Genomic DNA, 11,458 nt, shown 5'->3' on the forward strand with positions numbered 1-11,458 from the left:
CGGTGACTCTCGCTAAAGCACAACCGTGACTCTCGCGGAAGAAAAACCGTGACTTTCGCGAAAGAAAAAAAAAAGAAAACGCGTTATTTTCGCGCAAATTTTTTTTTTATCGAAAAGCTAAGAAAGACCGGGGGAAACCAAAACGTCGAAAAAACCCGGGAAAAAAGCGTTTAAAAAGCCGAAAACGTGTGCGAAAAAAAAAACAAAATCCGAAGGGAGCGTCCAGAGCGCGACACGTGACGAATGGCTGAGAGCGCCAAGTGGCGCTGATCGTTGCGAGGCTCCCGAAGGAGGGATCGTTAACTAGTTGCTCTCAAATCTCGGTTCCGTTCTTCTATATCTATACTACTACTAAAAGACCAAACGTGACTTCCCCTACGTGCACCCAAGAAAGTGCACACAGGATAACCCACAACGTCCGATCAAACCCACATGGTTGCATCCAACGGTCCATGTTACATCCACCGTACTACAAACAGATCTACGGTTCAAAACAAATGTTCTGCCGGCAGACTCCTCCCTTCAGGATTTGACAGCCCAGCGATGACACCCCCGGGGAATTAAACAGAACCTCCATGATCAAAGCCGCCACCACGCCACGACCTCCACCATCAACGCTGCCATCACGCCACGAACCTTGCCTCGGCCAGCCGCCCTCGCCCCTGGTGTCCGCGACATCCTCGACCCGCCTTGCTTCCCTACCTCTCCTCGCCACGCCGCCCTCGCCCTGTCCGCGACGTCCTCGACCCGGCGCGCTGCCCTACCTCTGGTGTCATCACCCCGTGTGGGCAGCAGCATCTCGACCTGCCAGTGCCACAGGTTAGATCCATTTATACTGCACGTCTTATGATCTGACAAAAGACAAAGGAAATTGCTCTTTGAATCTGACAGTCTGTAATTTGCACTGTGAAATTTGATACTTACAGTACATCATGAACAAACTGAGTTGACGAAGGGTTGAATAAGTGTTTCACAAAAAGAACCATTGAGAAGACAATATGGCATCCTCTCAACGTAGTGGGGTACGTACTCCCTTTCAGGACTTGACGAACAACAACAACAGTTCAGGTAAATACATATATCACCTACTCTTACCTACTTAGATCTTGTAAATCCAGAATATGTCATTGTCTCACAGGTCAAAAAACAAATCCAAAAGAGCTGAAGAGACAGAGGGAAAGGGAGAGGTATGCACTAAACAGGGATACAATATTAAAGAAAAGACAGGAGGCAAGGGATCGTAAGAAAGCTACGGCTGCTATTCTAAATGGAATCAACACTCCATCTAAGCCACACAGGGCCATGTCGCCTGGTTACTCCATTTTCTCTGTTTTTTATCACAAATTCATCAATCACATGTAAAATCATGTTAATTAAGTGTTCTTTTGGACATGTTTTGACACTGCGGAGAGGCCCAGTGCGCAGTCTGCTATCACCCAGCAACGACACACACCAGCTGCCAAAGGTCATGTGTTCTCCTACATCCAACCATAATACCGGCGTTTGTGTGTCAACAGCTGATATTGTACATACAATTATGATGCAGGCATACCTGTTGATGTGATAATGAGTGATCAGACTCCACTTCATGGTCCAAATTCATTAAGAACACCAGATACTACCGTTTCTAACAAGGAAAATGTCAATAATATCGACTCTGCCATTGGGTCCTCCCAACTGACTGTGTTACCACCGCCACTTCAATCCTACAGAGGCAGCAATTCATATGGTAATCAATTCTGGCTCATATTAACTACCATACAGAGTAAAGACATATTATATCTCTCTTCTTCCTATGCAAGGTTTCCTATCTAAAAGTGTCATGCTTGGGTTTTCAGGATGACATCAACAAGGTAGCAAAGGATGAGGATATACATAATATGCAGGTTGAAGACGTGATAAAGAAAGTCGACAAGGATACAAACACTGAGTCGGCAGAGGTGATACAAGAAGAATCTACTATGGAAGATACAGAGAATATGCAGATTGATGAGGTGATAACCGTACAGGAGGATACATATCCCGAGTCCACAAAGGCTACACAAGAGTCCATTACGGAGGGTCCACTAAACATGCTTTTTGATGCTGTGATAACCAAGGACGGAGATACAATCCCCGAATCGACGGGGGCAAGTTTTATTTCCACATGTCATTACTATTCTAATTCTAACGCCACAAATCAGTTTGTAATTTTTTTAGTACAATATCATATCAAACAGATATTCTCTCTGTTATAATATTATAATACCATGTGTTTCAGCTACCGAGCAATGACGAATCAAGTGAAATACTCAACAATAATGAAGTGGAGGAAAATAATTGCACGGAGAGCCCAGAGAATACACCTATTCTTGAAGAAAACATAGCAAACAGAGAGACCAAAGATTCTGAACATACACAGGTGACTTTCCTTTTCCAATTATTTCTTCCAAAATCATTCTAATTATATTATATCCTAAATACGGGTAATTCTTTTAATATTGTTCCCAGAAATTAACCCACAATGAAACAAGTCAATAAATGGTGGCAACTGAGGACAAGAATTGGCACAAACACCCCTCATGGGATCTGGCCAAAATAATGGAGCTCAAGGCGATACATTTCATTGGGCTGCATATAAAAAATGTGTTACAATTTTCAATCTTTTTTATGCACTCATATGCCTACTTAGAGTAAGCAGTCATGCATTAACTTGTAGTATCAGCTATGCTAGCAATATTACAGGAGAAGCAGAGCGTGTTCTGTTATACCACTAGGCAATGAGCATAGAGCAAGTGTTTCTTTCCACACCTGCACAAATGTTATTTGGGTATAACTCCAGGCCTTATTTTTTTACTTCTCCATTTGTACCATCCTGCAATTGGAAGAAGCAATGTAAAAATATCATTCTACACACTTAAAGACATCAAGAACAAGAACTGAAATTGCTATTAGCATTACCTGTGATATAAATAGTGGGAACTATGAAGCAACCGCTTTGTGATACCTGGAAGAGTTATTGTCCATCATTTGGTCAGGAAGTGTGTTCTACTAAGTGTACAAACTGAAGCTACATAAAAAACAGAGGAATGGAGACAAAGCCTACTTGAGGATAGATTGAAGTGTCCTCTGCAAATAGTCTGGTCGATTGCGAGCCTTTGTGACAACAGCGGCGACAGAGAGATCAGGATGATCCTGTAGAGCACGTACGCGAGCTGCGAACTCCTTCCCAGAGCGACTGTTTGAGCCAAGCACGGGAGGCGATGACTACGGCAGGCACGTCGACGCACTAGATCTCGATCCAATTCGATATGCCCGCTCCCGCATCTCGATCTCCTCTGGGGCAGTAGGATGAAGGCAGCAGAGTCGATCTAGGGAAGATCCCCGGGGTTGGCGGCGAGGCAAGGCCGCGGTGGTGAGAGGAGGGGGCGGGGCGAGGCCGTGCTGGGGATAAGGGCCGGCGGGGCGAGGCCCTGCTGGGGATAGGAGGAGACGGGGCGAGGCCGTGGTGGTGGTGGTGGTGGTGGCGTGGGTGGGGGCGCCGGGCGACGTCGTGGCGGCAGAGGATGCGGCGTGCTGTAGAGGAGGCGCCGTGCTACAGAGGAGGCGGCTGGCGGAGGAAGAAAGTGAGGAGTGGAGAGAGTCAGCCGCCTCTACTTTCACTGGAGAGACCGAGAAAGTGGTGATCTGTGTGTGAGACACTATCACTGGAGAGACCGAGAAAACCAAGTGCGACGGGTTACATCCTGTTGCTCTTTCTCTCTTTTTTTTTAACTTTTCACCAGCTGCTCCTTATTAGTGTTCCTTTGGTTGCTTTTTTTCTTTTGCACTCTGGTTGCTTTTCTATGGCCTAATTACGCCACCCAGATTAAACGGATCATCGACCAAATGGAACATCGGGCGTGCCTCTTTTGTTTTGTTTTTTATATCTATGATCGACAACCCATTCGGTGAAGTAATAATTATATAAAAATATGCATTGACAAAATTCATTTTTTAATTGATAACCCTTTTGTTCATTTGATTTATATAAAAATATGCGTTCAGAAATTCAAATCATTTGATTTATATTAGCGGCAAACGTTGTTCAATTCTTTTTTTATCGACCGTGTCCAGTATGACAGTGTGGTTCAGTCATCATCATTTTATGATACTAATTTTTTTATTAATATTTTTGTTATTAAGCATAACAAAATTTCTTTATCATCAAGGTCATCTTGTGGTCTCTAGATGTTAAATTACATGGAGTACTTCACGGGAGATGGTTTGTCCGGCACTCCCGAACAGGTATATTTTGCATCGTATCATGATACTAATTATTTCGTGTTATATCATTATTTAAAAACTAAGTCTTATTACTACTTCACTTTAGGTTCACATGACAGATTTTAGAACAAAATTAGCTGTCATTTTAGTCGACTCGGAATTCAATGATGACGATATAAGAAACCGAGACTTGGATGATGATGAAACCAACACGGATCCTACTGATTGTATGATTGTCGAAAGACCTCCTAACAAGCCTAATGCATCCAACTCATCGTCACAAGTTGAGCTAATCTCGCAATCATTTATCCTTTCGCCGTCTGTCACTCCAACAAACGACGACTTAATAGATGAACTTTGCTTGTTCATCAGCATGGTTCATGATGTACCGATGCTAGAGTAAGACACATTTTTGCAGTTCATTTTTGTTTCTAATAAACTATTACTCTTGTATAATGGCATAATTCCTATTTCACAGGAGCGAATGGGTGAAAAGCTCTCAGCCTTACCCTATTAGTTTAAACTTGAGACAATTAAAGAACATATTAAAAAATGATGAGTACATGGATGCTGATTGTTTTAACATGGTTGTGAGGATACTAGGGTGCCACGACGTCCAGCTTGCTAGAGACGTCCCGGTACACTACATGGATCTACGATTCTGTGTAAGTTATTTTAATCACGTTTTACATTTTGCCTCATTCTACTAATATTTTCTTACGATATTGTAGTCCATGTCCCACTATGCACAAGTCCCAAGTCATCGTGACGGTATGGACATTGCTATGCTGGCACAACTGTTTGATAGCAAGCCTGACAGCAATGAGTATCATATACCAGAATGTGATACGGTAAGATTTAAATTTAAATTCATTGGTTATTTGGTCTTAATGAATGATAATGATTGATATATTTCTAAATGCATGTATCATTGTAGATTGTATTGCCTTGTGATATTCTTGGGTTATTTTTATTGTTTGCCTTCGGCCAACATAAAAAAGTTGTTTCTATTTTGGACCCGTTTTCAATACCCACTTTCGGAAAGCATATACTTGAAACTATGGCCAACGATCTAAACCTTGCACTCCAAGCTGCAAACCCTGCCTTCAAGGACGACATTTTGATATGGGGATGCAAAGTTCCTATTATTCCCACAAACTCATACGGGTATGAATCTTGTCAATACATCACAATGTTAATTGATTCATTCAACTCGCATGTAACATTTCATACATACAGCCCCCTGTTTGGTTATTTGGTTTTCAATTTAATGCACTCATGGCACGATGGGACGCTACATTTTCCAGTACCCAAGGTAAGTATTGACACCATGCTCATTTCTACACACGTCATGTTTTTTAAATAACAATGTTATATAATACATATGTAGGATGATTTTGAACTGAGGAAGCGATTTTTGGTTCATATTTTGAAGTATGAAGAGAATGAAGTTCTAAACAATATCCCAGTCTTAGAACGAAGCATCATAGATCGGATCGAAAGATGGACCTTCCAGAGAGGAGCATCATCAAATAATGATTAGCAGATAATGTCCCTTAGTTGTTATTTTTAAGTATTTTTTGTAATAAGTAACAATTACAATACATTTATGTGATCGTTAATTTTATGTGAAGACATGTGTATTGGTCGTGTGTTACATGCACGAGTTTTTTCATTTTGTTTTTGGAATCTTGGGATCACAACATTTAACAATGGAAGTCTTTCACCAGTCAAAGAAGACCTATGGCTTAATCTAAAATAAATTATTGCATTCAAATTATTGGGCGTGACACGCATTTAAATGTTCTGGTAAAAACACAAGACAAAGTTCATGTTTTTATTGTGGTTTATTAGGATACGTGCGTTGCACGTGCACGCTTACTAGTTTTAGATAAAAAGGCCATGTATATTTTGACCCCAAATAGAAGCCCATGTCAGTATTTTCTTTAGCAAAGAAGCCAAACCACTATATGATTATCCAAAAGCCTACAAGAATATTGCATGACTTCTTGCACATGAGAAAAAAATAATGTAACGATACTATTTCTTTAATGAACGCGCAAGCTGCCATGATTTTATAACATAAAGCCTCAAAAGCATCGGTTCAAAATCTTGTAAATCCAAATAAAGGCAAAGGAAAATTGAGGACACTAAGTTTCCATATACTACAAGCAAAACAAAAAGGAAGATTAGTTTGTTGAAGTCGAAAGTCTATTAGCCAAGCAAAAAACTCACGAACGAACTTATAATTTTCTGCAGCTCTGAGCCGCAAAACCCAGTACTATCTTCTCCACACTTGTTGTAATTTTTATCACCTCTAGTACTGCATTCATTGATATACTCCATCCGTTCCTAAATATAAGTCTTTTTTAGAGGTTTCAAATGGACTACAACATACGGATGTATATAGACATGTTTTAGAGTGTAGATTCACTTATTTTATTTCGTATGTAGTCCCTTGATAAAATTTCTAAAAAACATATATTTTCTAGAAAGACATATATTTGGGAACGGAGGGAGTAGATTGTAAATTTCTCGCCAAAAACACACACACCATGTTTCTAACAACAATTCACACGTAAAACGCAACAATATATCCACCGCCAAAATAAACACGCAACAATATACGCTATATATCTTCACAAAATGCAACAATATGTACTGGGCGGAAATCTTTAATATCAAGGCATAATGCCCAGCAATAAACCAATACACAAGTGCCCATAAGTAAACAAACTTGACAACATCCAGGACCTGACTCTGAACCAAACTGAAACAGAAGCACCCGTCACTGAACGGGCTTCACGGACCGGACCTTCAAAGACGATCAACCCCTCCCACCTTGACACCAACTTAGACGTAAAGCAAACACAACACACGCCAACAATTCAATCGAGGTCCGGTCACGGGTCTCGGGCACGGCGGCGATCAAGCGCTGGGCTTGTGCTCGCCTGTAGCGGCGGCGGCCTTGTCCTCCTCCCCTGTCTTGTGGTAACCAGGCAGCTTGTCCATGATCTTGCCCAGCAGGCCCTTCTTCTCCTTCGCGTCAGGGCTGCTCACCTCCTCGGGGGCCGGCGCCGGCGCGTGCACTGGTGCTGGAGCAGCGTGCGTGACGGGCACCGCAGCAGCGTCCTCCGGCTTCTTGTGGCCGCCGGGCAGCTTCTCCTTGATCTTTTCCAAGAAGCCTTTCTTCTCCTCCTCGGGCACTGCCGGTGCCGCCTCTGTCTTCACGTCGCCGTCGATCTTCTCGACGACGACGTCGGTGTCATGGTGGCCGCCGTGGGTCTGCACAGACGCGGGGGCCGCCGGTGCCGGTAGCCCCGTCACGTGCTCACCCTCGGTGTCCTTGTGGCCGGGCAGCTTCCCCTGGAGCTTTTCCTTGAGCCCCTTCTTCTTCTTCCTCTTGATCACCTCGCCGTTGTCATCGATCACCTCCTCTTCTTCCTCGTCACTAGACTGTACAGACGATCACCCACGAGGTCAGTAATCGCAACAACCATGACATATCCTAATTCCCTAGTAATACAGCAAAGCGCTACTGAATCATGTAAACACTTACCGAGCTGGAGCTGGAGCTGGATCGGTGCAGCTTGGAGAAGAGGGTCTCCTTCTTCTCGCCATCCTCGTGCTCCTCCTTCTTGACCTCGGGCTCTTCCACGGAGACCTTCTCCATGCCGGTGACCAGCTCCTCCTCCTTCTCCTTGTCCTCCTCAGCCTTCTTCTTGCCGAGGAGGTTGCCGAGGAGGCCCCTGTCCGTCACCTCCACCTGCTCGGCGGCCTCACCTCCCTGGTACGACTGGGTGCTCCTCTCATCCTCCATGATCGAGATCGATCGGTGCAGCTAAAAGTCTTCCGGGAGCTAAAGGAAACAACAGATCAAGTATTGGTTCTTGGCTTGTGGCTTTTGCTTTGGCTTTGTGACTGATGAAGGTGTCTGGGCCAAGAGGCTTCCTTATATAGCCGCTGTCAAGGAGTTCGATCGGGAGCCCGCTGCCGAAAGGTGTACATCTGTGCTCTGTAGCGCTGTACGTGAGGACACAAGCAGGAAAGAAGGACGGTTCAACGTCGCGAGTGACAGCGTGTCGGCCGGAAATAATGGCGTGACGGGGCAGCGCGTGAGCCAGTGGAGCCCCGACGCATGTCGTGGGGCGGTCAGTCCGACGTGGAGGACGCGCCATCGACGGCATCGGGAGAGGTCGGCGGGCGCCATGTGGAGTGGTGGGCAGTTACGCTCACCGAGGCGTGGCCCGGTGCGAATGGTCGGTGCGGTGCTCCCTCCCCCCTCTCTCCGTGGCGTTTCCTCCCATCCGGTGCCGACGGGACGCTTGTCCACGCCCGTCACTCTCCGGCAATACTTTAGGAGATAATTCAACCAATTGATTAAGTGATTGATCGATTTTGGAACAGTGGCGTGAGCCATTTTGTCCACACACGATTGGCCGGGGTTTATTTAAGTGGTTGTGTGGCATTAACATTGATTCTTCCGGATGCTCAATCACCGGTAGCGGACGAAGATAAGAGTTCGTGGTGGATTTCGTTACTAAATCAAGGGTTGCAAGTTGGCAATGGATGCACGTCGGGAGAGTGATAGCACATGACTCGGACGACGAGAGGTGTCTAGAAAGAGAGCCCGACGTTGACATGTGGGGTCGAAACGACTGTCCGCTCACCGGCCCGTCGTGCCGAACCTAGCAAAGCGGGTGGGGTTTCCTTGCTTGAGTGGATTTGGTCCGCCGGGGTGAGCAGACAGATTAAACTGCCACCCCGATGTCCAGGGCTTCTAATCAGATCGATCGGGCTGGCCGTTCTTTTCCTCCTGCTTTTCTCGCTTTGATGAACGCTTTCGTGGGCAAATGCCGGTGGCGTGTCGGCCTTTTGATTTCTTTTTCACCGTCCATTCCTGGGAAAAAAACTTACCGGCCAAGCTCGGGCACCGACCGTACGAGACTAGCTGGAGTCATTATTGGCCGGCTTTCGGTGCACGGGATGCCGTGAGAAACAGCGCTGGAAAGTTTGGCACGCGGGATCGCGACATGCAACGGCGATGATGGGTCGAAACGCCTCCCTCCTGAGTCCGTGTGTGACCAGCTCGCCGGATGTACTATCGGCCCTCGCGGTCGGGGCTCGAACGGTTCGGCGGATAAACTAGTCAGCAGCATCGGATCCTGCCTGGGCGGGCAGTGGCAACGGCTCCGGCTTGTGCACACCGGTCGTACGACGCGGCAGACATGACTCATGGATCGATTCAGTTCAGCGGCACGCGAGGCGATCGCTCGATAGCTGCTGCCCCCCGCCACATGGCTGCACAGGGCGAGACTGTGCCTTCAACGCATCTGGCTCGCTCCCCGGCGCACCCACCCACCCACCCACACGTACGATTTGCCGACTACGTGGGCCACCCGGAATCGCTGCGTCGTTTTTTTTGACGTAACGGAATCGCTGCGTCGTTAACTGCGCGACCGCGCGCGCCCAGGGCTATGTCGACGGTGGACGTCACGATGTGCACCCAGATGTGCGAGATGTTTAGATTTCTCGTGGTGGATACCGGAGTTCATGTTACTTGACACAGGTGGTCGTGATTTTTTGAATTTATTTTAGCGACTTCGACTATGTGCATTCAGTGTGAGGAGACGTTTTCGTTGACTATAAAGGTGTTTATGACGATTTCGTCCATTTTAAGATTTTATGTCGGCTCACTGTCTTGAAGGCTCTCATAGGTGTTCGGAGTGCGTGCATGTGAGCATCTCCAATTGTACTTTGTTCAAAAAAGGTTTAGGTGTTTTTTAATACCCAGATATAGAATAAAAGTTCATTGGAATTACAAAGTACCCCGAACATAATAACAATTAGATCAAGGTCTTTGGACCACCGAACGACCACTATCGCCGCCAGAAGAGCCGATGAGGCATCGCTATCGCCGCCCTGATAATGGAGTCCGCCTAAACTTGTCGATGAGCCAGGAAGTCTTCATGCACGTGCCCCTAAGAACCAGCGGTTAGCGTCGTTGAACCCTTAAATTGATTTGAAGCACCTCACACCAGATCTCGCCATCACACACGCTTGGCGAGAAATTCTAACCTTGTCGCCCAAAGAGACTGCAGTAATCTATGCCGGAGCTCCGGCGACTTCGCCCTGACGAGCGAATTCGAGGAGGAACGAACAATGGAAGACCAACTTGAAGATGAAGCATCGTCATCCATCTGAGCGTTGCCCCTGCAAGGAATAAAAAAATGCTAACCTAGACTACTAGCCGGAGTCAAGGCACCGGGGTTCTCCTCCCCGTCACCAGCCGCTAGAGGGGCAGATGGAGGAGAGGAGAATCCACTGGTTGGCCGGTGGAGCTTCGAGGGAAGGAGTACTTTGCCGTAGCCACCTGAGCATGAGGGGAAGGAAGAGATTATGAGTCTTCGGTCCCGATCAGACCATCTGAACATTTTAACCATCCAATGTGGACTATCAAATTAAGCCGAACAAGTTCAGGCGTTCAAAAATCCACAAACCGACTCCAATTGGCCAAGCCCTAGGGAATCCGGCAGTTCGCACGACGGACTCCTAGACCCCTGACCCACCTAAAAAATCCTCCCCAGCCATTCGCCGCCTGAGAGACCTACTCCAGCTGCTCGCATCCAACCTTCGCCGCTTCACCTACCCGAATATTTAAAGCTGGATGCCACCTCCCCCTCCCAAAAAATCGCACCTCTGATCCCATCCTCCCACCGCCTAAGCCCCCTAGTCTGTCTACCTCCGCCCGGGCCCTCCTTCGCGTTCTGTCGTGCATCGTCATGGTGCACAAGTTGGGCATGTGGTACAAGCAGCTCATGACGAAATGTGTCGCAAAAATCACGACATAGGTCTGCGCCACAGACTCTCGACGAGGCGGGGCCAACCTCTGAGCTCTCCGGAACCGGGCTGGAAGGAGGAGATGGAACAGGAGGAGGGCAATCCTATAACATCCCAGAGTAATATCTTAAATATTTTCTTGCCTATTATATTTTTATGCATCATAAGCATTGCATATGTGTCATATTGCATTATTTAATAAATTAATTCCCATAGTTTATTAAACCCCCAATCCCTATTTTAATTTTTCATTTTATTAAATGGTGAATATCCAAAGCCTTCTCCCTTTTGATGTTCCACATCAAGGCTCACCTCCGCACTTTGCACATGGCCTTATTTAACTTCTAAATGGTGCACAAATTGTTTCACAATT

The 11,458-nt window shown here is 46.2% G+C and overlaps 1 protein-coding gene and 1 long non-coding RNA gene across 5 annotated transcripts; both read right to left on the reverse strand.

Moving 5' to 3' along the window:
• Window positions 1–273: 273 nt before the first annotated feature.
• Window positions 274–3,672, reverse strand: LOC109775103 (uncharacterized). Of its 4 annotated transcripts, none has more exons than XR_006665462.2 (5): window positions 3,086–3,665; window positions 2,941–2,986; window positions 2,791–2,854; window positions 1,553–1,706; window positions 274–1,042 (listed from the first exon to the last, which is right to left on the reverse strand). It is a non-coding gene; the product is annotated as an uncharacterized lncRNA (long non-coding RNA). The 4 variants fall into 4 exon arrangements; XR_002235754.3 differs by having other exon boundaries at window positions 274–804; window positions 925–1,706; XR_002235753.3 differs by having other exon boundaries at window positions 274–1,706; window positions 3,086–3,672.
• A 3,232-nt stretch (window positions 3,673–6,904) lies between these two features.
• On the reverse strand, window positions 6,905–8,515 carry LOC109775104 (dehydrin COR410). The gene is made up of 2 exons (XM_020333870.4): window positions 7,805–8,515; window positions 6,905–7,701 (listed from the first exon to the last, which is right to left on the reverse strand). The coding sequence occupies exons 1-2, from the start codon at window positions 8,063–8,065 to the stop codon at window positions 7,174–7,176; spliced, it is 789 nt and encodes a 262-aa protein (XP_020189459.1). The 5' UTR covers window positions 8,066–8,515; the 3' UTR covers window positions 6,905–7,173.
• Between the last annotated feature and the right edge of the window lie 2,943 nt (window positions 8,516–11,458).

This window comes from Aegilops tauschii, chromosome 6, assembly GCF_002575655.3.
Source record: "Aegilops tauschii subsp. strangulata cultivar AL8/78 chromosome 6, Aet v6.0, whole genome shotgun sequence".
NCBI lineage: Eukaryota > Viridiplantae > Streptophyta > Magnoliopsida > Poales > Poaceae > Aegilops > Aegilops tauschii.

Excerpts from the sequence above, each read along its gene's own strand:
- LOC109775104 (XM_020333870.4), bottom strand. The coding sequence starts at position 8,065 with ATGGAGGATGAGAGGAGCACCCAGTCGTACCAGGGAGGTGAGGCCGCC. Across the intron at positions 7,702-7,804 it reads CCAGCTCCAGCTCCAGCTCG|TCTAGTGACGAGGAAGAAGA; the intron begins GTAAGTGTTTAC and ends TCGTCTGTACAG.